Source organism: Carya illinoinensis, chromosome 2 (genome assembly GCF_018687715.1).
Source record: "Carya illinoinensis cultivar Pawnee chromosome 2, C.illinoinensisPawnee_v1, whole genome shotgun sequence".
NCBI classification, from domain to species: Eukaryota; Viridiplantae; Streptophyta; class Magnoliopsida; order Fagales; family Juglandaceae; genus Carya; species Carya illinoinensis.
The window spans coordinates 19,228,215-19,256,146 of NC_056753.1; the positions used below are offsets into that span (position 1 = coordinate 19,228,215).

Genomic DNA, 27,932 nt, shown 5'->3' on the forward strand with positions numbered 1-27,932 from the left:
GGGAAAAATCACAGCAGACAAATCTGGCAACAAGGCTTTGAATCTCCGAATATAAGCCCCCAAGAAGGGACTGATGCATGTTATTATACTGGAGGCCTTCAATGCATAAAAGGCTATCACTCTCCACCAGAAGCTTGGGGATGCCCATTGTAGCGCACATCTGAAGACCTTTGAAAATAGCCATCAATTCCAGGGGTTCGGAACCCCCCATTTCCAGATCAGTTTGACTCATAGCCATCAGCACCTTACCCGTATGGTCCCTCAAAACAGCGCCTAAACCAGATTTGCCCAGATCAGAGAAAACAGCCCCATCTACGTTGAGTTTCAACCAACCTGGGCTAGGAGCTTTCCATTTATAATGCAACCGGAGATCCCTCAGAGGTGTGTGGATCTGGCTGAATCTGCGCACCATGACCAGTGCATTGTCGGCTGACCGTCGAGGAGGAATTACAATCTGCTCATGCACAAATTTATTCCTCCGAAACCAAAAACTCTGGGCCAATGAGAAGAAAACAGAGAGATCCTTGGGTTTATGAGCTACAATGATATCCATAGCCAAATCCACAACAGAACATGTATGATGAAAGCAGAAACCAGGCAAATAAGTTGAGAAAAAAACATGAATTGAAGGACAAAAAACCAAGGCATGACTGACAGTTTCTGGTGCAGACAAACAGAACTTGTAGGTGGGATCTGCTAAGATCCGCTTCTGCTGTAAGAGGGTACCCACAGGAAGGCCATTTTGGCATGCACGCCAAGCAAAAATTTTTATTTTATTAGGGACCTTCATCTTCCATAGGTGCTTCCAAAGAAGGAGTGGCCTTCTATAATTTACTAATCGATTGTTCTGTTACCCAATGCACGTAATATGTATAAAAGTTGCTATCATCATCGAGGAAATTCATTGAGGATTTATATTCACTGTGTAAATTTTTTTCTTTTTTAAAGTTCTTTTCAAGAAAATGTTTCTCCCACCGAGAGAAGCAAATCTACTAATCCTCCTTTCTTTTTCTTTTTTTTTTCTTCTATTTAATGGTTAAGAAAGTATTATTTAATCTATTTGTGATTTTTTTAAATATTTAAATAGATTTAGAAAATATTAAAAAAATAAAAGTACAATTTTACATTCTTAGTACAATGCAGGGTTCACCTTTTTCGATGGCCATTGTATTTTTAGACACTGCTAGCTACACATCATCTTACACCATACCACACACGTTTTATTTTTTTTATTTTTTGTTTATCTCTGCTAAACTAATTGATTTCTTCTACTCATAATTCATACGCCACATACTTACTAAGTAGAAAAAATAAAAAGATAAAAAATTATATATGATGTGTGGAATTAGAAATGATGAATAAAATTATTATTTTTTAGGATGGCATTACAGTCACCGACAAATTCTGAGAATTTGTCCTGACAAGGCAATTTGGTCTTTTTTTTTTCTAATTTTTTTTGTCAAACATATTTTGATATCCTTAGATTTTTTTTTTTAAATTCACAACATTATTAAATAATACTTTCTTAATGTAAAAAAAAAAAGTTTCGAAACCCATTATCGAGAAATATCATCCGGACACCAAGCATTTTCCTTTTCTGTATGAACCCTCTTTCTACAGGGCCACATTATTGTGACCCCTCTTTCTTATTGCTCGACATAGACAGTAGACCTAGTTGTCACACTAGTTTATAGTGATTTAAAATTAAAACAAAAAACAAAGTGAACGGCCAAACCGAGTTTTCTCTCTCCTTCAAAATCACCTGCCAACCAAACCGAGTTTCTCTTGCGATTGAAATCGCCTGCCTCCTCCTCTCTGTCCCCGACCTAGCAAAACTAGGTGTGGTCCATTCCATTTTTTTTTTCTCATTTGATCATCTTCTTCTTCTTCCAATAGTTGTGCAAAATCTTAAGGACAACGAGAGAGAAAAGCATAGGCGACCATGGGATTGATGAGAATAATTTCTCCAAAGCACAACATCTCTTTTTCCTTGTCTTAGTTGTAATTCCATCTCCATCTCCATGGGAGCTTTCGGTTGAGAATGTAGAGGACGAAGAAGGGTCTATTTTTCTAGCAAAGCTTCTCTGCAAGATTGTGGGTCTATTTTTCTAGGTTTATTGGGCTCCTGGTAGCTTGTTCATTTCCAATGTATATCAACATGATTGTTACCATATTACTTGAAACTTTATGATGGAGTTATTAAACCATACTCTCTGCTCTGCAACTAGACTCTTTTTGCTTTAGTTGGTGACGGTTGGATTTAGAAGGGGTTTTGAATTTAGAGAGTTGTGGCAGCTAAGATTTGCTTGGACGGAATTTGCTTCTGGTCTAAGATTTAGAAAGGGGCTTCAAAAGATGAGAGAACGAATTTTAGAAGAAAACAATTTTAGAATTTCAGATGGGAGGGGTTTTAGAAGGACGAATTTCAGAATGTTTATATTTATGTCATTCAGGCTTATTGTAGCTGTTATAATATACTATGTCATGTTATCAATTATCTATTACACATTTATCGGTTATACAATCCCATGTCACATATTACTATTACATAATAATTTGTTACACATTTATCTAATACCTAAATGCCATATCACTATCAAATGTCATAAGTGATATGTCATCTATTACGTATTTTATCTGTTATATGCTACGAATGACATGTCATCTATTACACGAGTATGTCTTGAGTTACGTCTAAGTCATGCATAAGTCTTTACTTTATCATGATTCCAAGTGTTAGGATGGAAAATTATCCTAGTAGAACTCTCTTGCCTGCATTGGAATGTTTAAATTGGATATGGAATCCTCTAGATTGACAAAGTATAATCAACAGATTTTGAATGAGATCTAAGTAACTAGTTACGGAAGCAAAGTCAGACACCCAATGACAATGTTCTAACGTTTAATTGTTTTATCAGTTTAATTATCATAATGTACTCACAATTGACACAAATGATTGTAATGTGATGCAATATAGACAGGAGGACACGAGAAGCCATAAGTGTTTGTTCTTCCATATTTAGATATGGAGATAGAATTGGGAGCTTGTCTCCTGCTTAGTCAAGAAAGTATAGGAAAACGACATGCAATCTGGAAAAAGTAATGCCATTTTGGTAAGAGAATTGAAACAAAATAACTATTTATTTTATATTCCAAAATTTCTCTTACCGAAATAGAAAAATATTGAGAAAATATGATACAAGAGAGACACAAAGCAAGACAATAATCCTAGGAAAAATAGTGGTAGCTCTTTTCTCCCTTTTTACAATAATGAAATGATAAGAAATGCAGCTAAACTCAAAGGAAGGCCCATCAATTTCTTCCCTCCAATAATCCCATTGCATCCCACCGCCAATCATAAACTCTACAAAAATCAACCCTAGCATCCTACCACAAGCAATTAAAGTCGTCCAAATATCCAAATATTATATATTTGTCTCTCAATTTCTCTCACTTTCTTGAATCTCTCAGTACTTGTAGCGAGCAGGCTTGTAAGGACCCTCGATGGGCACGCTAATGTAATCTGCATGATCCTTGCTGAGCTTGGTGAGCTTAGCCCCAAGCTTGCCAAGGTGAAGCGCAGCAACCTTCTCATCAAGGTGCTTAGGCAACACATATACCTTCTTCTTGTACTTTCCACTTGTCTTCTTCTTCCACAACTCCAGCTGTGCAATCACCTGGTTAACGTTAATAGCTGGGAACAACAAAGTATCATTTGCCTGCATCCGGTAGAGCCTCTTAACCACGGTTGTGGCCTCCTCCGACACTCCTACTAGTCTGTCCTTCATCTTGTGGTACCTCATCGGTCTTGAGTCCATCTCTAATAATGGTGAGTACAATCTGGAACTCGGCATTGTCGGTTGAGGCAGGATCAGGGAGTGTCCCGGTCTTCTCGTAGATCTCCTCGGCCTTGACACCCTCATGGATCTAGAGGGTGGCGTCACCACCGTCATGAACGATAAGGTCGGGGCCGCTGCCGGGGCCCAGTCGAGGGCGCGCTCGGTGCACCACCAGTACTGGAGGGTCTCGCCTTGGGTGGAGAAGATGTTGCAGGAGCACCAGCGGACCTCGGCGTCGAGGGCGGTGAGGGTCTCGATGAGGGTGGCTGTCTGGATGGTCATGTGGAGGGAACCGGTGATCCTGCCTCCCTTGATATTTCCTAGTAGTATCAAGGTCTCATATCTTCTGTTCGTTGATCATACTCTTATTTTCAGCGACCCCAATCATGACCATCTTCGATGGTTGGGAGGTCTTTAATTATGCTTCGAAGCTGTTTCTGGGCTTAGAGTCAACTTATCTAAGTAAAAAATTGTTCTTCAGATAAGCAAACGGGAATCAAGCCAATTTCAATGCAGCCTTTGCTAAATTGAAAATGTAGTATTCGTGAAAAAGGTGGAAAAAATAAACATAAACTGAACAAGGGCGAAAAGTAACGCAGCTCATTTTCGAAGTGCCGTTGTGGGAAGCAGAAGCTGCCGTAACAATGGCGGCAAACTCTCAGGTGAGCTTTAAGCCACAGTCTCATATCTTAGGACAATAAACGCTCTGAGATAATTGATTTGGGCTTCCTCGTTCTGTTACTTGTATCCGTTTTATGCGTTACTAACGCCCCTCATAAACGTTGCGCAGAAACCAGGTTTCTAAACGTTTCGTTTATTCTCTCATCTTCGGACAACGCGGGTCTGGGCTTTCTTGATTCTCCAGAAACACCTCTCCCACCTCCACCTCCTTGTCTCGAAGTACTTTCCTCCGAGGTATTGCTGCTGCTGTTGTTTCTGCTGCTGCTTTTAGCTAACCGAGCTCAACAATTTAGGGGTCTGATTGAGATTTTTTCCTGTGAAATAGATATCTCCATCTCTGAAATATACCGTCGATCCGTTGAACTTGGGGGAACGAACTTTGCTCAAGGTAACTTTTCTCTTTCCCTCTGTTTTTGTTTCCCAAAAAATCAAGAAAAATCAAAGGAAAAGAATGATAGTTTTTTTTTTTTTTTTGTCTTTTGCTCATGGGAAGGTGAATAGTTTATGTTTCTGTAAGTTTGGATTGTAAAAACTTTCAATTTTATCTACATTGTAGTTTCACTTTCCAAAATCAATAAAAGCAGCACCTAGCAAAGTTGAATTGCTTTAATAGGTTGCGCTTGATGTCCCAGCCCCCAGGTAATGGGAAGTCTTGTTTTCCGCCTATTGATTGCCAAGAAAATTGAGGAAATTAAAATTTAAGAAAATAGAATGGACAACAATGTAAGAGGAAGGACAATTTTAATCTTATCTTTTTTGAAGATTTAATTTCTGAAATTAATCAGAACACGGCCTGGATAATGGAAGAGAGGAGTTAGCTGTCCTGTCTTGGATAATGGAAGCTTCTAAAAAAATTTAAAATTTTAACTTCATTTATAATTCTTCACATACTATGGAAAGCTGAATATAATGAACTTTCTTAAAACTTGAGAGTTTCCAGGGTTTGCAATCAATATGGATTGGGTATAGAATGAAAGGTGCCAATTTTTCTATTCATAATTCATGGATGGATTTGAGTCATAATATTAAGCCTAATCATTCCCAACAATTTATAAAACAAGCGATTTGTTCAAGTAAAATACCCTCAAAGTTCAATTCCATCACATGTATTGCTTCTCTTTCAGGGCCGTGTAAATACGCAAGAGGTTTTTTGTCTATCCAACTCTGATTTAGTCCCAGGGATATATATGAAGATTTGTAAGAACTCTTCCTTCTTTGCTTCTTTTTAACTAGTATTTTTTGTAGTAACTGTTATTTAAATGTAGTTTTCCTATTCATAACTGAACTATTTTGACGTCATTGTGATGCACATATTGCCATAATTCTGGATACATGTGCTCACTTTTGGGGTACAGGTGGACTGAAGTTATGGGAAGGTTCACTGGATCTAGTTAAAGCCCTCAGCTCGGAGGTCAAAAATGGCAATTTGTCATTCTGCGGAAAGCGAGTTTTAGAGGTGGGCTTCTAAACTGGTGGTTCTGTACTGTTCAAAAATTCTTACACATGCTGATACTTGGGATGATAGATCTCATTGCTTTTCATCTTGAACTGAAAATGGAACTGCAATCCCATTGGCCGTTATGACTGCTTTTTGATGCAGCAGTTCAATTGCATCATTGATTGCCATCATTTACAACTTACATTTACCCTTCTAAATGCCCGTGCTCATGTTAGGGGTGCTACCTGCACCTGACGGGGCGTGGCCAGCCGTTCCCGCCATGGGCGGGGGTGGGGAATTTTTCCCCGCAGTCCGCCTAATGGGGTGCGGGGGTGGACCACCCTTCGTCTGCCGCCCGCCACCCCCCCTCCTCCCCTGGCCCTCAATCTCATCCCCCTCACTCCTCAGTGGTACCCAAACGTAAAAGCAAGACATTGAAAGTCAAGAAAATGAAAAAAAAAAAAAATCAAAGTGCGACTTACTTGATCTGAATCCATGTACAAGTTTGATGTCTACACTTGCAGAGGACAATCCCAGGTGGGTGTATGAGAGAGAGAGAGAGAGAGAGAGGGCTGAGGGGCTGAGATCGAGGGCCAGGGGTTGAGATTCAAAATATTACCCAGGCCAAAAACGACGCTGTTTTATGCCTGGTTTTTTTTTAACATATATATTATATATAAAAATATATTATATATATAGGGTAGCGGGGGTAGGGCAGGGGTCCACCCAATCCCGCCCCCGCCCCCTTCCCTGCTGTGGGGGCACCAGCGGGGAAGGTGCCACCTGCCCCCCACCTATGCGAACAGGGTAATCCGCCCCGCCACACGGGGGGTGGGGCAGACATTCAGCGGGCCAGCGGGGGCGGGGCCCCACTGCCCACCCCTAATGGATGGTTGTTTTTGAAGGAATAAATCTATTGTTTCTATATGATATACTCTCCTCTAATAATACTCAACGCAGTGGTCATATTTTGAACTTTTATGAGCTTGTGTAGTGAATAGTTTAGATGTAGGCGGTAGGCCTAAGTTATAAACCTCTCTTTTGATGCTCTAGATGTCAAGATAAGTTGGTTGGAAAGATAATTTGAGGGGACTTAGGTTGTGGTGCAAGCCCTAAATTGTGATAAGGCCCCATGGCCTGATGGATTCTATTTAGTTTTTTTTTTTTCCAAACTTGTTGGGAAGTTGTAAAAGAAGATATTATGAAGCTATTTCAAGTTTTCCAAGCTAATGGTAAATAGATTAGAATCCTCAAGTCAACCTTTCTCACTTTTATTCAAACAAGAAGAAAAACTAGGGGCTATGGATATGTGATTTTAGTCTTATTAGTCTGGTAGGCGGGCTCTACAATTTTATTGTAAAATGCTTGCTAGTATAGACTTACAAATGCTGTTGGACAAGATAATATTCAGGCCCCCAAAGTACTTTCACTAGGGAACAAAAAAAATTGGATTTACTCCTCATTTGCAATTAGGGTCTTGATTCAAGAAAGCTTTCAAGTGGGCAAGTGATGTAACACCTCAGTCCCACATTGGGAACATGATTAAATCACATTGAATGGATAGGTTATATAGGTAGTTATAGGAGCTAAGTCCCATATTGGCTACTTACTAGGTGAATTTGGGCGTTATAAGTGATTTTATGGAAGATTCAAACTAACTTGTCCTTTTGGGGTTATTGCCCAGCTGTACCTAGTGGTATCTTTGGATCATTATATACGGTATTCAGCTTAGATTGTAAGACGAGCCATTAGAAACTAGAGCATTTCATGACATGGCCTGACAAGGTTGTCATGAATTTAAGACGGGGATTTGTAACACACCAATCCCACATTGGAAATCTGACATAGGGTGGGTAGGTTATAAAAGCATTCATGGGTGCTAAGTCCCTCACTGGCTCTCAAACTGGGTTTTATGAGTGTTATAGCAAAAGTTTCAAATGAACTAGTCTTTTTGGGGTTGCTGCATAGAAATAGCTATTGTTTTGTCTGAGTTGTTACAGGTGTTCCATGTAAGCATTTTTTTAGTCGGTAGGTATTCTATGTATAAAATGATGAGATATGGTTTAGGGGAGAAGTGGTGGTGTTGGATCATTCACTGAATTTCCACGGTGAGTTTTACCCTTTTCTTAACAGCACCACTAGAGGCTTTTGTACTAGTCTGTGAGGTCTATGTCAAGGGAATATCCTTTATCTTGTCTTCCTTTTGTTATAGTTATGGAGGCTGATGCAGGCGTTTCTGATGATACATGATGCCAGATCTAACATGAATGTTGTTAGAATACCTTGAAAAGGAAGATTAGAGTAAACATGGCAAGAAGCGTAGAAGCTTCCTTGAATTGGGGAATCATCATGCATTTGGCAAAATTTTGGCCATAACTTTTTTTTTATAGGTAAAAGTAAAATTTTATTGATATAAAAGGCATTGCCTAAGTACACCGGTGGTATACAACGAGCATGGCTAATTACATCTAGGTACTAGTGAGAGATACAAGCAAGTCTTGAAGATTGTCTATGTTACAAATAATGGCCGAAGCCCAAGAAAGTAAAGTATTGTAGAAAAATTGCTTCAGCTCATTCAAAGAATGCTTCATGTCCTCAAAGCACCTCTTGTTTCTCTCTAGCCACAAGCGCCACATACTGCAGTGAGGGATCATTCTCCACACAGCAGCTATCTGGGCATTCCCCCTAATTCCTGTCCAGCACCTCAGCATATCCCTAGCTCTTCTAGGCATGACCCAAGCCTCCCCTGTTCGATTAAGGATCTCATTCCATAAACACCTAGCCACCTCACAATGTAACAAAAGATGATCCTCTGATTCCCGTTTCTCTTGCACATAAAACACCAATCTATTATGATGAGATCACACTTTCTTAGATTATCCGACATGAGAATCCGCCCAAGAGATGCAGTCCATACAAAGAAAGAATCTATTTTTTTTTTTTATAAGTTACAAAGAAAGAAATCTTAGAAGGTACTTTGCATTGCCATATAGCCTTCCAAGGAAAACTATGATCATTAGATACACCCAAGAGGACCTTTTAGAAGGAGCACACCAAGAGTTTGTTATTTCCACTCAAATACCAAATCATCCTCTCCTCCATCTCATTGCTGATCGATATTTGCATATAACGAGTCAAAGAAATCAGCAAGCATATCCAACTCCCAATCTTGAACCGCTTTCGAGAAACTTACACAGCACCATTAGATGTACCACTAAGTCAGCCACGACAGCCTCTTTGTCATAAGAAATTTGGTAGAGCATGGGAAACACCTGCTTTAGAGCCTTTCACCACACCAAACATCATGCAAAAAATAAACTCTATTACCTCTTCCAATTGCAAATCTGAAAAACTTGGAGAATCTTCCCCATCCAGCTCTAATGTTTTTCCACATTCCCACGCCATGTGTCTCTCTAACTTCCTTAGAACACCAAGCCCCCAGCATATTCCCATACGTAGCATCTGTGACTTCTCTCCATAAACCCTCCCCTTCCCTATGGTATCTCCACAACCATTTCCCCAAAAGTGCTTTATTGAAAACCCTCACATTACGCGCCCCCAGCCCACCACATGGAATTGGTGAGCAAACTTTATCCCAACCAGCAAGATGGAACTTAGTTTGCTCCCAATGCCTCCCCAAAGAAAGTTGCAAAAAGTTTTCTCAATACGAGAAGCCACACTTATAGGTAATGGAAAAAAGGGATAAAAAAATAGGTAGGGAGGTTAGATAGAGTGCTCTTGGTAAGAGTTAATCGACCACCCTTGGACAAGTATATCTGTTTCTAACAGTATATTCGTTTCTAACACACCATCGCAAATAGATTTTGTCTTGAAAGCAGCCCCCAACGGATGACTGAGGTATTTCAAAGGCAGCAAAGCAACCTTACAGCCCAAGATATTCGCCAAGTCCTGAATATTGTGCACACCACCCATGGGAACCATTTCAGACTTTGAGAGATTTACCATCAGGCCTAAAACCGCTTCAAAGTAAAGTAATACAGCCCTCAAGTACTGCCTATAATCGTCATGCAGCTCACAAAACAGTAGTGTGTCATCAGCAAAGAGAAGGTGAGATATAGTAACACCTCCCACTGAAAATCCAGCAAGAAAGCCTCCATTCATCTCCGCTCTCAACATAATACTCAATGCTTCCATAACAATGACATAGCGAAGGGGAGAGAGGGTCCCATTGTCTTAGTCCCGTAGAACTGTTAAAGAATCTTTCCGGTGCTCAATGCCTAATCCATGAAATCCATCGATCCCCAAAATGACACCTCCCAATTAAATAGCACTAAAACACCCAATTAACATGATCACAAGTCTTTTCCATGCCTAGCTTGTGAGCCCAGGTATGCCTTCCTTGATTCTACAATCTAAGCATTCATTGGCTATCAATATCGAATCCGAAATTTGTCTCCCCTTCACAAACACATTTTGAGATTTTGAAATAATACTACTCATAACTATACTCATGCGATTGGCAAGCACCTTTGAGATTATCTTATATACCCCATTTATGAGGCTAATAGGCCGAAAGTCTTTCACTTCCGTAGCCCCAACTTTCTTAGGGATAAGAGCAATAAAAGATGCATTAATGCTTTTTTTCGAATTTACCAAAGGTGTATAGCTCCTGAAAAACCTGCGTAATATTGCACCCCCACTAATGGAGGCCGTGGATACTTTAAATTTGAAAACACGTAGCTAGAGGATGAGAGTTTTGTGGAAAGGGTGAGGCAATGGTGGTCTTCATATTCATTCTTTGGTATCCCAAGTTTTGTATTGGCTAGCAAATTTAAAGCACTTAAACAAGATCTGAAAAAATGGAACGCTGAGGAGTTTGGGAATGTTGAAAAGAAAAGAAAGTTTCTGCTTCAACAACTGTGCAATGTTTGGAGGTAAGGGAGATGTCGGGCGATGCAACAGGTGAGGATTTGGATGGGAAAAAACTAACATGTCTTGTGTTCATAGAAAGGAGAGATGGTTGTTATCTCCCCTGACATGGATGGGAACAGCCTTCGGGCTTACCTATTACCACACATGCGGTTAAGGCTCTCCACCTATGGTGGATCTTATACCCAATTTTTAAATTTCAGCAAAGCTAGGTGTAAATGGGGGTGACCGTATGTTGTGGACTCACTCGGGGAGCAAAAAGTTCACTGTTAAATCTTCTTACATGGTTTTGACAATCCAACAGCCTATTTCGTTTCCGTGGAAGAGTATATGGAAGGTGTTAGTACCGTCTAAAGTCGCTTTCTTTACCTGGACAGCTGCACATGGGAAGATTTTAACGGTTGATAATCTTAGAAAGCGAGGTATGATTGTCATGGGGTGGTGCTACATGTGTAAAAAGAGTGGGCAATCGATAGATCATTTGCTTTTACAATGTGAGGTGGCTGGGCAGTTATGGGCTGGTATCCTCAGTAGAGCCGGGCTGAGTTGGGTAATGCCTAAGTGTGTGGTGGATCTACTTGCATGCTGGAATAGGTCTCACAATTGCGCTCAACTGGCAGCAGTGTGGCGGATGATACTGTTGTGCTTAATGTGGTGCCTATGGTCGGAAAGGAATGATAGGTGTTTTAACAAGGAGCGGGTAGTGGGGGATATCTGGAATTTTTTTGTATTCTTCTTTTCCAATGGTTTTCTGCTATTGTATTGAAGGGTGGGAATGTTCATGAGTTTTTTTATCTTCTTTTCAGCTCACTAGAATGTAATTAGGTGTCTCACTTTGTATACTTCATGCGTACTTGGGCATTGCCTAGTTTCTTTCTATTCAATAAAAGATTAGAGAAAAGCTTGTATGTCCCCTCTAGTTGACTGCTACAATGTACCGCTGGGCAAATTTTTTTTTTTTTTTTTTTTTTTTTTTTTTTTAACTTAGTGATTAAGGAAGTGATTTTAAGTGTATTGGTGTATTTTTTATTTTTACAAAATATTTAAATATATTAAAAAATGTGAAAAGAAAAATGAAAAAAAAAAAACAAAAACAGAAACTAACTGACTGTATAAACGAGAGGTGCTACTCAGGCGGCTGAGTTGCACCGCTCTAAATATTATTACTTATCAAAAAAAAAAAAAAAAGAACAACAGGTAGTTGCTGAATTGGAAAAGATCACATTAATGGAGGCAAAAATCTAGGGTTCAATGGTTGAAAGAAGGTGATAAGTGCACAAATTGTTTTCATCAAATGGCAAACTCTGACAGGAGGAACAATGCTATAGAAGTTATTCAAGATGGCGAAAACATCCTTTCCGATCAAGAGGCCATCAAGGAACATGCTGTCAATTTTTATGAAAAGCTGTTCAAGGAAGAATATTCGTGGAGACCAAAGCTAGATGGTTTGTCTTTTGATGCAAATGATCAACACAGTGCAGCATGGATGGAGAAAGTTTTTGAATAAGAAGAAGTGCTTGATGTTGTCAAAGAAATGGCTAAAGACAAAGCTCCAGGTTCGGACGGGTTTTTTATGGCTTTTTTTCAAGCATGTTGGGACATTGTGAAGGAAGACATTATGAAGGTATTTCTGGAATTTCATGCTTTGATGAAATTCAAGAAAAGTATCAATGCTACTCTTATAGCTTTGATTCCTAAAAAGGTGGGGGCAGCAACTATGCAGGATTTCAGGCCAATTAGTTTGGTTAACCGGGTTTATAAGATAATTTATAAGGTACTGGCCAACCGGATGAGTGCAGTAATGGGAAGAATTATATTAAAGTCACAAAATGCTTTTGTGAGAGGAAGACAAATATTATATTCAGTTTTAACGTCTAATGAATGTTTGGACCACAGAAATAACTTGGGTGAATCTAGAGCTTTGGTTAAATTGGATATGGAAAAGGCGTTTGATCATGTTTGCTGGGAGTTTCTTTTGCATTTGCTTGGTCAATATGGTTTTGGTGAGAGGTGGTGTACGTGGATTAAGCATTGTATTTCTACTCCAAGATTCTCCATTTTGGTGAATGGTAACCCGGTTGGTTTCTTCAGTAGTTTACGTGGTTTGAGATAAGGAGATCCGATATCTCATTTCCTCTTTATTCTTGTCATGGATGCATTGAGTAGAATGATTGAAGCGGCAGTGGGAGGTAGATTTTTGTTAGGTTTTGAAGTGGGCTGTGATTCTCGGAGTAGTGTGATTGTTTCTCATCTACTTTTCGCCGATGACACATTAATTTTCAATGAAGCCAATCAAGAACAACTTCGGTCCTTGAGAGCTCTTCTGCTATGTTTTGAAGCTGTGTCGGGATTGAGAATTAACTTAACCAAGTCTGAAATAGTTCTGGTGGGCTCAGTGTCAAATATTTCAGATCTGGCTAATATTTTGGGGTGTAAAATATCGTCGCTTCCTATGACGTATCTTGGTCTTCCCTTGGGTGCCTCACATAAATCTGTTTCGATTTGGGAAGGAGTGATTGAGAAGATTGAGAGGAAGTTAGCCAGCTGGAAAAAATTATATTTGTCTGAAGGGGATAGAATCACTTTAATCAAGAGTATGCTGTCCAATCTTCCAACATATTTCCTTTCTCTTTTCTCTACCGGTTGGGGTTTCTATGAAAATTGAAAAGATCTATAGGACTTTCTTGTGGGGAGGTAAAGGGGAGGAAAATAAATTTCATTTTATGAGTTGGGATAAGGTGTGTCAACCGATTTCTAATGGTGGTTTGGGTGTGCATAACTTGAGGCTTTTCAATAAAGCTCTTTGTGGGAAATGGTTATGGAGATATCATTTAGAAAGAGATGCATTATGGAAAAATGTGATAGATGTTAAATATGGGGCTATGTGGGGTAGTTGGTGTTCAAATGAAGTGAAAGGAGCTTATGGGATGGGATTATGGAAGTCAATTTGAATGGGGTGGGGGGAGTTTGTTAAACATGTCAAATTTAAGGTGGGGGATGGATCAAGAATTCACTTTTGGCATGATAATTGGTGTGGACAGTTAACTCTCAAGGATGAATTTCCTTCACTTTTTCAGTTTGCAAGGCAGCAAGATGCAACTCTGCTTGATTAATTCTCTGTTTTGAATAATAGCATTCAATGGACTGTTGACTTTGTGAGAAATGTAAATGATTGGGAAGTTAATGTAATTTCATATTTTTCAGCAGATTATATGAGTTGAAAATTGTCCAAGGAAGTGTAGACTGATTGTTGTGGATTCATGAAAGAAATTTCAGCTTCTCAGTTCACTCCTTTTATAATGCTTTAACCCGCCAAGGTGTATGTAATTACCCCTGGAAAAGTATTTGGAAAGTTAAAGTGCAGAATAAGGTAGCTTTCTTCTGTTGGCTGGTGGCTCATGATAAAATTCTGACCATTGCAAATCTAAGAAAGCATGGTCTTTGTGTTGTTGATTGGTGTTCTATGTGCAAGAAAGATGGCGAATCAGTTAATCACTTGTTTCTCCATTGTGAGGTGGCTAAAAATTTGTGTAGTGCCATTTTTGGAAGGATGGGTATTTCTTGGTTGATGCCAAAGCATCTGGTGAATTTACTAGCTTGTTGGAGGTATGCTGGGCGGAGTCTACCTTTTGCAGCCATTTGGAAAATGATTCCTCCGTGCTTGATGTGGTGTCTATAGCTAGAAAGGAACAGGAGATGTTTTGAAGACAGAACGATTGTTGGATAAAATTAGGGAATTTTTCTTTAAAACTCTATGTCTTTGGGCTAAGGCTAATGTAATGAATGGTGATGATGTGTTGGAGTTTTTCTATCTTTTTAGTGGCTTTATGTAGGTATCTCCTCTTGTATACTTCTTGTGTACTTGGGCTATGCCTATTTATTATAATAAAACTCTTATTAATTATAAAAAAAATAAAAAATATCGCTCCCCTACTACATCCCAGCAATTGTCATAAAAAGCCGTCGAAAACCATCTGAACCTGGGGCTTTATCCTTGGCCATCCCACGAATCACCCAAAGAACCTCCTCCGCTTCAAAAGGTCTATCCAACCACGTAGAGCTTAACTGATCAATAGTCTCGAAAGGCATACCATTGAGTTTGGGTCTCCAAGGAGATTTTTCAGCAAGGTCTTTGTAAATATTGACAATGTGGTTCTTAACAGCATCATAATCCAAGTAAACCTGTCCCTCAACCTGAAGCAGCTCGATAGTACATTTGTCCCCTTCCTCTAGCCAAAGGGCTCGTGACTTTTGCCTCCACAAAATTTCCTTCATAAGAAGCATCTTCTCCAGGTCCAAAGTGATGGCTAATTTCCTGCAAGAGTCCATCGAAAGAGGAGCGCTCACCTCCCTTTCCTCCAAACTCCTTAGTACGGTAATCAGAATCACGCATAAGGTCTAACAAATGACACATGAATCCGCACAGAAGGGATATGCTTTTCAAAACAATGAAATCCATGGATCCAATGAGAAAGGAAAGAGAGATTCCGCCGCTGAAATTGTTGAACTGGATCTATTTTGTACAAAACAGTGCTCCTTTCTACAGAGAGACTCCATAGGAGAGCTATCTATTGTACTCGACCTTGGTTTGAAGAGTCCCACCTTTTCCTCCACTCACAGTTGAGGAAGGAGAAAAGTATGAGGGAGAGGAAAATCAATTGATGTGCCTCTATCCTGAGGAAGCTTCTCAGATTAGAACCATGAAAGAGAGCAATATTCGCTCTCTTAAGCCCATTAACACTCTCCAATGGGGGAGATTTAAAGATCATGACAGAGGTTTATCTCTAGAATACTTTTGAGAGAGGTGCAACTACATATAATTTTAATATACCATCAAAAAGCATGCTTTTTAGCACCTGGCGCTTTTCCAAAAGTGCACTCATCGTGCTTTAGTTATGTTCTATTAGTATGGCTTTGCTTCAGGGTAAGTGCTTTTCCTCTATTGCTTTGCACTTTTGACATAGCTAAGCATGGTTCTTACTAGCTTTTCAAATCTCCCACAATACACCCCCTCAGTACTTTATATATCTGCTCATATTGTTTACATGATATCCTTTATGTAGATTATTCTTAAGTTGTTCTAAATTTTCCAATGATAATAACTTGCTTTTGATCATCTCACAATATAGTGGATTTAATAGTTTGATGAAGCTTAAATTTGAATGTCAGATTTAGGCGTGCCATGATTCAATATTTGAATTTTTGTAAACTTTGTTTAACCCTTAGGGATAGTTTATTTGCAATAGTTTATATACATCGCTAAAATCATGTCAATAAATCTGTACTGTTAACCTGTTTTGAGAATATGGTGAATATTGAGACGGATGTCTGTTATCTCTTCCCTCTCCTTCCTTGCTACACTTTCACTGAGCTTCCTCTAACATTTTCAGCTTGGATGTGGTCATGGACTTCCAGGGGTCTTTGCATGCCTTGAGGTGATTTTTTGCTTCATCAGTTGTGATATAAGATATTATAAAATACCCACACACAGGTCTCTTAAGCTTCTCTGCTTTCCGTATCAGGGTGCAGCTGCTGTACATTTTCAGGACTTCAATGCTGAGGTCATACGTTTTCTAACCATTCCCAATGTAAATGCAAATCTTTTGGAAAAGAATCAACCCTCAGAAGCAAACGTGAGCAATTCTGGTGGTGAGCTTCGTTTCTTTGCTGGTGACTGGAGTGAAATCCATAAACTTCTTCCCCATGTACAAGACAACGAGAAGGATCTAAACCATAGCTCAGGGCATGGTCAAATTGCTGGTTATGATATTATCTTAATGGCAGAGACAGTTTACTCAAACTCCACTCTCCGAAGCCTTTATGAACTTATAAAGAAGGTATCGTTTTATGGAGTCATAGACTACCTATTTTTGGCATTTTGAAATTTAGTAGTTGCTTGAGCTCTAAAACTTGTAATTCACAGTGCACAAGCTGTCCCCATGGAGTTGTTTATATGGCGGCAAAGAAGTATTATTTTGGAGTGGGTGGGGGAACACGGCGGTTCCTGTCTCTGGTGGAGAAAGATGGTGAGTCAGATCTGCTTAAAGTTTTTTCACAGAAAATTCCGAAGGAAAAATGACATAAAATTTTCACATTTGTTTCCCTCCCTTACCTTGGGCTCCTACGTGTCGATGGTAAGGGAAGCAAAAACATTTACAGCATGCCACTGTAATGCATGACCAGCCTTTGCCTTAGTGATAAGTCTTGTACACTTTCAATTACTTTATTAAAAATTGATTTCTTGGACAAAAAACCTATACAGCCCAAGAGCATGAAGACTCGGACAATTTGTTTATTATGTAGTCTTTATGTTGGTCATGTACCTTGCAGCTTTGAACTCATAGATCCATAGTTAATATTCCCATATACACACTATATCTAATTTCAAGAAGATATAGTTCAGGAGTTATGCATCCATGCTTGACGTGTGGTTCCTTTCATGGTTGAATTTTGGTGAAATGTACTCACATGGTACAGAATACCTGTTAAATGATCCCCTTTTTCCTCTCTTCAGGTATTATGGCAGCTAGCCTGGTTGCCGAAGTCGCAGATGGTTCGTCCAATGTTCGAGAGGTATGGAAGCTTTCGTTTATGTAGATCTGGATTTTGAGTTGTGGCTGGAAGCAATCATTGTCCAACTAGCATTTGACAAGTTTCGTATATTTCTTTCCCGAGCCTGCATATATGAACGCATAGGCTTTTCTAATTTTTTATAGTTGGGTTTTTGTTTTTATTAAATTGTTATTACTGTTATCATTAATGTCAGTCTAGTAAGCTGGTGTTTCTCTATTATTATGTTTTAAATCTTGGTGTGCATTACAATTTCTCTATTATATATTATATTATTGATATGATGTGATATGCCCCAATTGCATAAATGAGAACGTCTATTTGCTAGTCTGCAATTTTTTTTTTTTTTTTTTGTTTAAATTGACGTTCAAGGCAAGGTTTTTGAAAGAAAAATTCTATTTATCATCCATTTCACCATCTTCCTCTTAGTATTCTATGATGTGGCATCAAATGATTGGCTCTCAAGGTAGATATAACATGTAGTCTCCAATAATTTAATACTATTATTCTTTTTGAAATACATGCCAATCCATGGTTACGTCTGTTAACATTATGTCACCATTAGAATACATCACTTCACTCATGGATTTGCAAATTTAAGGTGAAAACATAAATTTATTCTCTCAAACTATCCCTTCTTTTGCCATATAACCAACAAGTTATTAAAGTTATGTAGTCCTATGTTTTTGGAATAGAAGTTGCAATGTATCCCCTACTAAGATCTAACCTAAAAAATAAAAGAAGAGTAACTTCTAGCAATAGTTTATATAGTTTGGTGTTTGAAACCAAGAAGTGGAAAAAATCACTTCATGGTCTGTCTTTTTTTTTTTTTTTTTTTTTTGGTAGAAAAAATTCATTATCAAACTGAGAATTACAATGAATTTTTATCCACCCAAACAACTTGGGAGATAGGCATAGGAGTAACATCCTCCCACATGACTATATCATCTACATGCCAAGCATAACGAACCAACCCATGAGCAGCCTCATTACCTAATCTATGGACATGTTGGACAATGCATGAATTAAACCTTCTCATTAAACTCTTAATGTCCTGCAGTAGATGAAATAAAATTGAAAAAGATGCTCATGTTTCATCTTGAATAGCCTTGATCATCATCAAATAGTCACTCTCCAAAATAAGTTGAGTAATACCACGTTGCAAGCAAAATTGTAGTCCTCTGAGCATTGCAAGAAGCTTCATTGCCTTAGGATCTGCAACATCTTATTCTTTTTTACTAACAGCAAGCAGAACCTCACACTTTTGGTCTCTTAGAATTGCTCCCACCCCTGCCTTTTGTTGATTTGAAAACGAAGTTCCATCAACATTTAGTTTAACAAAGCCAGAAGGAGGGGTTGCCAACTACACAGTCTTAAATTAAAGAAAAAATATATTTATAATTTCGCTCATTGACACCTGAAAAACACTACTAACAATATTGGCTAGGATAAAAAATAAAAATAAAAATAAAAATATTTGTGTTGTAACTTTTTACCTAAATAGTAAAGGGTTTCACAATAAATAATTTATTTACAAATCACAGAGATTTAAAAATTGGTTCCAACAATTATTAACGTACGATGATAGTGTCATAGAGCCAACAATCAATGAGGTTTCAATCAGGAGCCAAGCCTACAATGATAATATTTAGAGCAACCTCTACTAGGAGGATCAGATGGGGGAGGTAGACAGCCTACATTTTTACTATACGCTTGACCTCTACCTCCGCCATTGCAGGCCGGCTGGTTAGGGTTTAGAACCCCATATGATATCATTTTCTGTTCTGCAAGAAACCTTGGACTTGTCTCTAACTCCATCAATAGCTCATGATCTTCTTCTTTGTTGTACTCTGCAATCGAACTATTGCATGGTGTATAAGCATAGCCGCTCACCAGTGAAGCTACACCGTCGATGAGATGAAGGAGGTGCAGGGCAAGAAGGCAACAGAATTTGAGAGCCTTCATGCGAGAGATATACATTGTTTCCATTTCAAATGTGGTTTGATTACCACGTACTCTTCCTACTTTTAAGCACTTTAGAGAGAGAGAGAGTCATTTTGCAAAAAGCTCTAGTAGAAGCCGCACTTCACCAACCCTATGAGGATATTGTAGCATTGTTTACTTTTCATGTGCCACTTTTTACATTATAATTTGGTATAGTATTGCCTTTGGTTGGGTTAGGTCAATGTTTAGAAATAAAATTTGGAGTCAAATAATTATTGAAGCATGACAAAATTAGGATTCTTTTAACATAATAGACCGAGATGTAATATAAAAGACTGTAAATGAAATTAATGAAATGGAGAGTATGATACAAGGAATCTATCATGTTTGGATGTTTTGAAAGAATGCCAAAGTGAAATCTTTAATCCTCCCAACCCACTGCTACCAAACTATGTGACTAATAAGTAATAAAGAAAAAGAAATCTAAGGCTACATAAAGTGATTCCCTCATCCTTTAGGACTTTCTTCCCTTTATGATCTATAGTCCCTTTCGATCGGTTTGCCCTCTCACGTAGGTAGTCTCTCTCTTTTCTAGAGGGCGGTACTCCAATTTTATTAAGGAAATGCTTCAGTAGAGGGAGATTATAGCTACATTCCAACACCTTGGAGTTACATTATAGAAATCCAAAACCAAGGAGTAAAAACAATCGACCTACTTACAAACCAAAAATAAAAATCAATCACAAACCATATCATTTACAAAGTAAAACTGTGAATCCTAGTTTATCAATACGGAAAGTACCCCTACATTCCTTTGGTGTTGTAACAAATTCTTCATGGTCACCTGTGGCACCCTTTTTTGTGAGTGCATTAGCCACTTGGTTAACCTCCCTATAAACATGACGCAATGAGGATACTAGGTCCCTTGGTAGCAACTGAATCCTATTCCATCAATTGAGGTGTGTTTTGTAGCCGTTGCCAAGATCACTGTTTAACACAGGCAAAAGGAGGAAGGAAAGGGTGGTTGGCGTCATGTGGCCTTTGATGCCCAAATTAGTTATCGTGGGAGCTTAATTTCTGAAGACAGTCTTACTTGTTCGTGTCATGGACCTACCTTTTATATGTGCCCCATTCCTTGTGAAACTCGCCCATCATGGCCATCAATCTCCTTGCCGAGCCGGCGGACATGTCATTTAATGAGGCCACTCGTGCCAGGTACTAGGGTCCGACCTTGAGAGAGGTCACTCTCAAATGCATTTAATGCATCTGATCCTCTGGGGGACATGATACTGGTCCCATTAATGAACCGAGACAGGGGCAAGCCGCTACCCAAATTTCTGGCTACAGGCCCTTTTCCCTGGGTCCTTTCAGCTCATTCCCCTTGTAGCCCGTGGGATTTACTAGGCAAGGCAGGCCTAACCCAGGCACACATAAATTACCATTCCAGTTATCCTGCATATTCCATACACGGCGGCAAAGAGGAAATTTAAATCTTTCCCGTCCATAATTTACCCACACATCTTTACGTCTTCCTACCTTGGGAATGTGCACAATTGTCACCTCATCGTGTCCCATCACCCTTCCAACTTGGGTTTCCAATCGTCGCCCTTATCCTATATACTCCTCTCTCTAGTTCTCATTGCAACAACTGCTTGAAATTTGCGTACTCCCTTTGGTAACTTCTTTTTCCTCTTACTTCGCTACCCACTATTTGCTTCCTTCTTCCTAAGTACCTCCCATGGCTCTAAGAAATGTCTCTCAGGATAGGCCTCTCTCCTTCGATGGGTCTTCTTGGGCTTTGACCCTCAGTGCCACAGCTCTTGGTGCCCTGCAGGAAACGTACTCGATCTCAGAGTCAGTGGTTCTAGAACTTCCTAAGACTGGCCGCGCTGCTGTCGACTTAGTGGACAACTCCGATTGGGGTATTTTTCCCAATGAGAAAAGGATCGAGTATGACTTGTACGACTAGGAGAGGGCTCGCATTCAGCTGGTGTACACATGGGTTTGGGAACATGAGAAGAAGGTTTGGACTGACATCCTTCTGTCTTTGGAAAACATAGCCTGGTACTTGGTAATGCCCAATCAATCACACCTGAGGGGTCGAGAATTCCTGAGAGCGCTCCTTACCTCGCAAGCACCCTTTGGAGGGCACCTTCTCAACAACGGTGAAGAGAACCCACATAGAGGAAGCCTCCTCATTCGTGAACCTGGCGGGGACGGGTAGTGGGCCGAGTCTTTCTGGCTTGTCCTCCTCAAGGTCACCCTCCGCATCTTCCTCTAATCGGAACGCCTCTTCCACTCCATCCAGTTGCCTTGGGGCCTCTTCTTGGAACTCTAACAACAAGGCACTGTAGGGTGCCTTCCTTGAAGCCACCGAAGTTACCCATGCTAAGTGTCCAGAGGTGCCCGACCTCTCAAGGGCTAGCAGGCGATTTGGCTCGAAGATCCCAATAGTACTATCGGGCCTTGAGGGGAGGCCTGCTCTCCCCTCCCGTGAATGTCAGGTACCCCAAAGGTCTTTCTCATAGCAACCCCATCATGCTCAACAAGGGAGTTTCTTCGTCTTCGTCAAGGGATTCATCGGGCCACAACACCTCCCCCACAAGAGAGACTAACATGGGGTCCCAGCCAACAAGATGAAGCTGCAGAGCAAGACAATACTTAGGAATGAGAGGCAGATGCTTAGTAGTAGCCTTGGATTGGGTCTCTGAATGAAGTTTAGTTTTTTGTTGATTTTGTGAAATTGTTTGGACTGTATTTTGAGAAAGAAACCATTTTGTAAATGGGGTAGATGTTCCTACAATGAAAGTAGTTATGGTTTTTAATATGTAATTAATAGGACAGTCTTATATTTTGATAAACATGTTATTTTGAGTTTTGAAGTTATAAAAGAAAAATGAGAAGTCCATTTTGTAAATTGTTAATATATTATTTACGTATAAAAAAAAAAAAAAAAAAAAAAAAAAAAAAAAAAAGAGGACAAATTGTAGCAGCTCATTCCATCTCTAGAGAGGGGTTGTCACAATGGGGCACTTAAGAGAGATGTTCCCTCCTTTGGTCGTTAATGCACGAGCGCGATGCATCGGCCTGGAGGACTAGGCAGTATCTGGATTGACCGCTTTGGAAGACGAGGGGGGAATGGGACACTTGGGAAGGTGTTCCCCCCTTCTGTCACCGAGGTGCGAGCATGAGGCATCAGCCTTAAGAACATGGCAGGATATGGATCAATCGCTATGGAGGGAAATAGGGGACTGGAACACATGGGAGAGGTCTTCCCCCCTTCAGTCGCTGAGGTGCCAATGCGAGGCATTAACCTTAAGGGCTAAGGGGATCAGGATCGACAGCTCTAGAGGGCAAAGGGAGAGTGGGGCACTTGGGAAAGGTGTTCCTTCCTTCGGTCGATGAGGCAGCGGCTTGAAGGACCAGAAGGATCAGGATTGATCGCTCTGGATGGTGATGAGGAGTGAGCCACTTGGAAGAGGTGTTCCCTCCTTTCGATCACTGAGCCATGAGCACGGGGCATCGACCTTAAGGACTAGGAGTGATCAGGATCGACCTCTCTGAAGGGCGAGGGGGGAGTGGGATACTTGGGAAAGGTGTCCCCCCTTCAATCGCCAAGGCATGATCGCGGGGCATCAACCTTAAAGACCAGGCAGGATCAAGATCGACTACTCTGGAAGGTGATGGGGAGTGTGACACTTGAGAGAGGTGTTCCCTTATTCGGTCTTCAAGGAGGGAGCGCGAGCATCGACCTTAAGGATCAGGCAGGATCTAGATCGACCGCTCTAGGCACATGTGCGTTATTAATTGTGTGCGAGTCGTGAGGCACATAAGGGCTCAGAAACTTCTCCTTTGGTATTAGTAATTCTTTACACCAGGTTCATTTTCGTATAAAGGGGAAATTAATGTAAACATACGGTATTGATGGAGCAGGAGAAAATGTTTGGGCGGTGTTAGGGAGGTCCCCCACTGGTTTGATAATTGGTCCCAACTTCGACTCGCACTTTCCCCTGAGAAATCTGCATGTAGCATTCCCTTGCCAAGACTTGTTCACCACACACGACCCCAACACCATCTTTTATCGGGAATTTCATCTTCAAGTGGTAGGTTGAGGTTACCAACTTCAGGTTATTTATGGTCGGCTGTCTAATTATGATGTTATATGGGGAGTGGGCCTTGACTACGAAGAAGTCCTTCATCGTCGTCGACGGGAGTCTGCTCTCCCCCACAATGACAAGGAGTGTTATGGCTGGCACGAGCTGCATAACCTCATCGGAGAACCCCCTCAGCGTGGTGTGGAAGGAGCACAACCTGTCTTGGCTGATTCCCGTCAAGGTGAAGGCCTCCCATGAGGATGTCGGTCAAGTTGTCTTTGTCAACCAATATCCTCCGAGTTGTGTAGTTGGCCACCAATATAGTCACCACTAAGACATTATCTTGGGGATAGATGACCTCTTCGTGGTTTGCGTCATTGAAGGTTATAGAGGGGGTCTTCTTGGTCTGGGATTCTTCCAACACTAAAAACTTCCTCCACCTATATGTCCCCAAGAAATTGTGTGGATTTCCCCCAAGGTTTCATTTTTGTTGTTCGGCTCCAACGGCCTCGCTTCCATTCTCCTCATGGGCTTCCTTCTTAGGCTCTCGCTTCCTTCCTCATTGGCTCTCGTCTATCTTGGCTCGCCTGCCTTGGGGTGATAGGCAATGGATGTTTGGGCATCTACCTGGACCTCTTGCCAGACATCATCGCGGATTTCATGCATGACCTTCCGCCTCAACAATTGGCAATCCTTCATTCAATGGTCTTCCTCATCATGGTAGGCACAATATGGGCGAGTCCCCATGTTACCGTTGACCCCTTCCCTTGACCGCTCATCCTTCCTCACTTGCACGTTCATGTTTGTCTGCGCTCTCCTCGTGGAGCTTCTGTAGTCACCTTTCTGGTCTTCCTATTCCAGTCTTGCCTAGGTCTCACCTGCCTTGGGGCGATAGGCAATGGATGTTTGGGCATCTTTGGGCTTCTCCCTGGACCTCTCACCAGACATCATCGCGGATTTCGTCCATGACCTTCCGCCTCAACAATTGGCAATCCTTCATTCAATGGTCTTCCTCATCATGGTAGGCACAATACGGGCGAGTCCCCATGTTACGGTCGACCCCTTCCCTTGACCACTCATCCTTCCTCGCTTGCACGTTCATGTTTGTCTACGCTCTCCTCGTGGAGCTTCTGTAGTCACCTTTCTGGTCTTCCTATTCCCGTCTTGCCTAGGTCTCCTTGTCAGGGGCCTTTGCCCCAGTGGCCTTTTGGGGGGCTCCAGCTACTCAATCAGGGTTGCCGTACAAGGCATAGTCAAGGCCTAAAGGTTGTCTTAGGTGTTAAAAAAGTCGTCTGCCTGGTCCAAGAATTGCTGCAAAGTCACTAGGGTCCTCGTCACGATCTCAAACATGAACGGGCTAAGGGGCCAAATACCTCCTAGGAGCGCTGCAAGCGTGATTTTCTCGTCCTGATTTTTGGTGGCCAGTCGCTCCTTGTTAAAGCGATACATGTACGCCTTCAGACTCTCTTCTTCCTTTTGCTTCACGGTATGGAGGTAAGCTGTCAGCTGCCTCATTTTCCAGTTGGCCATGAACTAGGTTAGGAGCTGCCTACCCAACTCTCGAAGTTGTGGATCTTGCAAGATCGAAGGGTCCAAACCATGCTCGAGTGGATCCCTTCAAAGTGAGGGGGAATGCCCGACACGTTATCTCCCAAGAGAAGTCGTGCAGCGTCATGTGGGTCTTGAAAGTCTCTGAATGCTTAACCGGGTCCTTTGACCCATCATACATCTCCATCTGGGGGGCCTTGATTTTGTGCAAGAGTGGAATCATCATTACTTCCACGTTATAAGGCAGGCCTGTGCTGCTTAGCATCTGGTCCACAGACGAGGACCCCCTCATCTTCTTCGTCATCTCCTCATATTTGTCCATGAGGTCTCGCAGCTTGTTACCCATTCACCTTAGCTCCTCATCTTCAAGGAGAGTTTCGCTAGCTGTCTACAACTCCCCTTCGGTCTGTTTGGCATTGCTCAAGTTTGTGCCTTCTTCGAACTCCACATTCTTTATCCCCCAAAGCTTTGTTCTCCTACCTGAGGGCTTTGGCGTTAGACGTTAACTTTTTAACCAGTTCCTCCATTTTGCCATTCTCCCTTCCATGCTTGCTGACAAGGATTGTTGTTCGAGCATTTGCGTGTGAGCATGTAATGGTTGATATACAAAAAGCAAGGTATCATCTTTAGACCAAATAAACATGGATCTCACAGACGGTGCCAACTACTGAGGCGTGTTTTGTAACCATCGTTTGGGATCACTGTTTAACGTCTGTAGAAGGAAGGAAAGAGTGGTTGGGGTCATGTAGCCTCCAATGCCCAAATTAGTTATCGTGGGAGTTTAATTTTTGAAGACGGAGAGAATGAGTTTTACCCGTTTCTTTTATTTGTGCCTTATTCCACATGAAGCACACCAATCATGGTCGTCAATCTCCTTGACAAGCCGACAGAATAAAACATTTCATGTGGCTACCTATGTCAGGTACTGAGATCCAACCTCAGTGCAGGCCACTCTCAAACGAATTTAATGTGTTTGATCCTCTGGGGGACAGGATCCTGGTCCTATTAATGCATCGGGATAGGAGACAGGGACAAGCCCCACCTGCACTTCCTGGCAGCCCGGGCCCTTCTCCCTGTGTTTTTCTAGGCAAGGCAGGCCTAGCCCAGGCACACATAAACCACCATTCCATTAGCCATCCTTCACTTTCTAGTGAACCTCCCCATGTTCATTCCTCCAGTTGCCACTATTTTGGAATCAGCTTCAACTTTCACAATCTTGTCCAAAATCTTAGGCCCGGTTTAGATAGCAAAAGCCTCTCATATGATTTCATCTTATCCCATCTTAGCTCAATATACAAACACCGCAAATATAAACACTTTTCAATTTTAAATTTTCAACTTTTTCATCTAATCATTACAACTTTTTCAAATTTTTAAACAAAAAAAAAAATTCAACTTTTTGAAATCCTAAAACAAAAATAATATTAAAAATTTATATTCTAAAAATATTAAATTTTATATTATTTTTATTCAACCTTTTGTCTCTCATTTTCCAAAATCTCAAAAAATATCTCAACTCAAACAATTTCACTACTATTCACAAATCATCTCATCTCATCTCATCTCACTATCCAAATCTTCTGCTCCATTCCTAATCACACCTCCACCATCATACTCACCTAGGTTGCCCAAGCAAAATTTGAATATCACCTAATTTGACACATCCCAAAGCTGGCCTTAGCCATTGTAAAACCATAACATTTGGGGGTTTAATGGGAATAGGAGCCATGCCAAGTTGTTGTAAATATGTGTGTATCCACGCTCCTTATTCTTTTAAATAAGAACAACTTCAACATTTGATCTGCAAGTAAGCTTTTAACTCGTAAATATACACTCCAATCTCCAATTTATCCTCCATTCGATCTTTACATTTCCAAAGCCATAAGCATCAACTTATTATAGATGGTAGTATACCCACTACAACTCCAAATTGAGACGCATCATGGGCTTTATCGAGCCATTTCTCCTCCATGGATTTCCGGCTTCTTAGAGCACTGCGATCAGCTTGGCTATTCCATTAGTTAAAATTTGCCTAAATCACACTTCTGCCCTTTTGTCTATCCTTGTCGAAATCTAATCACATATTATTATCCATCAAAACTCTATATAATAATAAACGAGGGCACTCTCATTGGAGTAGTCAAAGCTAAACTCAAGTTTTAACTAATATGATATGAATTTGTATTTGCCTATTCCATTCACATCCAATTCCAACATTGGATTATCTATTTATTATTTATATAATAATAATATAATATTAATTTAATTTAATTTTTAATTTTTAATTTATTTAATTTTATTATATTTTACCATTCTACCAATTATATGTTAATTAATAATATTATAGCCCTAAAAAAGCTTCCAATACCAAAAAATACCCTAGCCAACATATACTACATTATATAAAACTTAGCATCACCTCTTCCCAAATCAATATATCTTCTACCAAAAACTTGTGAAGCCAAAAAAAGGGTGGAAGATAGGAAGAAATAGATACGAGAAAACTCATGAAAAAATAGAGAGATCCGAATGCCATTTTCCAGATTTATAACAAAAACCATATAAGGATTCTATACAAAAACATAAAATAAACTGAAAGTCCCGCCTCCTAACAAATAGAGACACTTGCAGGAAAAAAAAAACCACAAATTTTCCTCACACAAACACAAGGTCAAACCGACAAATCCAGTCAATGCAAAAAAAGCAAAAATCAAAATTAAAATAAACCTCAAATCGAGCCAATACGTGTACCCATTAATTGGCGTCAAATCTCCAAAAGACGGGAACCGAGGGGCAAAACTAGGAAACTATGTAAGAGAGAAACAGAGAGAAAAGATAAAGTCTCATTGGGAAGGGAAGGGGGAAGGAGAAAAACTATAGGGAAGAGATTTCTCACCGTTGTAGTGTCTAACAAAAGAATATAAAAAA

General features: G+C 40.4%; 2 protein-coding genes, 1 non-coding gene and 1 pseudogene across 3 annotated transcripts; 2 read left to right on the forward strand and 2 right to left on the reverse strand.

Moving 5' to 3' along the window:
• Positions 1-3,094: 3,094 nt before the first annotated feature.
• LOC122301763 lies at positions 3,095-4,196 on the reverse strand (annotated as a pseudogene).
• A 287-nt stretch (positions 4,197-4,483) lies between these two features.
• On the forward strand, positions 4,484-17,652 carry LOC122301764 (histidine protein methyltransferase 1 homolog). The gene is made up of 9 exons (XM_043113147.1): positions 4,484-4,501; positions 4,533-4,754; positions 4,846-4,908; positions 5,645-5,717; positions 5,876-5,976; positions 16,239-16,283; positions 16,371-16,685; positions 16,772-16,874; positions 17,363-17,652. Exons 1-9 carry the CDS (start codon positions 4,484-4,486, stop codon positions 17,443-17,445), a joined length of 1,023 nt encoding a protein of 340 aa, XP_042969081.1. The 3' UTR covers positions 17,446-17,652.
• On the forward strand, positions 10,917-11,044 carry LOC122302089. Its single transcript, XR_006240336.1, has one exon. It is a non-coding gene; the product is annotated as a U6atac minor spliceosomal RNA (small nuclear RNA).
• A 1,386-nt stretch (positions 17,653-19,038) lies between the features above and the next one.
• LOC122301765 (protein RALF-like 32) lies at positions 19,039-19,398 on the reverse strand. Its single transcript, XM_043113148.1, has one exon. It carries the CDS (start codon positions 19,396-19,398, stop codon positions 19,039-19,041), a length of 360 nt encoding a protein of 119 aa, XP_042969082.1.
• Between the last annotated feature and the right edge of the window lie 8,534 nt (positions 19,399-27,932).

Bases quoted from the DNA above. Each gene is read 5' to 3' on its own strand.
- LOC122301764 (XM_043113147.1), top strand. The intron at 4,755-4,845 runs GTATTGCTGCTG...CCTGTGAAATAG, and splicing joins TCGAAGTACTTTCCTCCGAG to ATATCTCCATCTCTGAAATA. The intron at 16,875-17,362 runs GTGAGTCAGATC...TCCTCTCTTCAG, and splicing joins GTCTCTGGTGGAGAAAGATG to GTATTATGGCAGCTAGCCTG.
- LOC122301765 (XM_043113148.1), bottom strand. From the start codon at position 19,398: ATGTATATCTCTCGCATGAAGGCTCTCAAATTCTGTTGCCTTCTTGCC.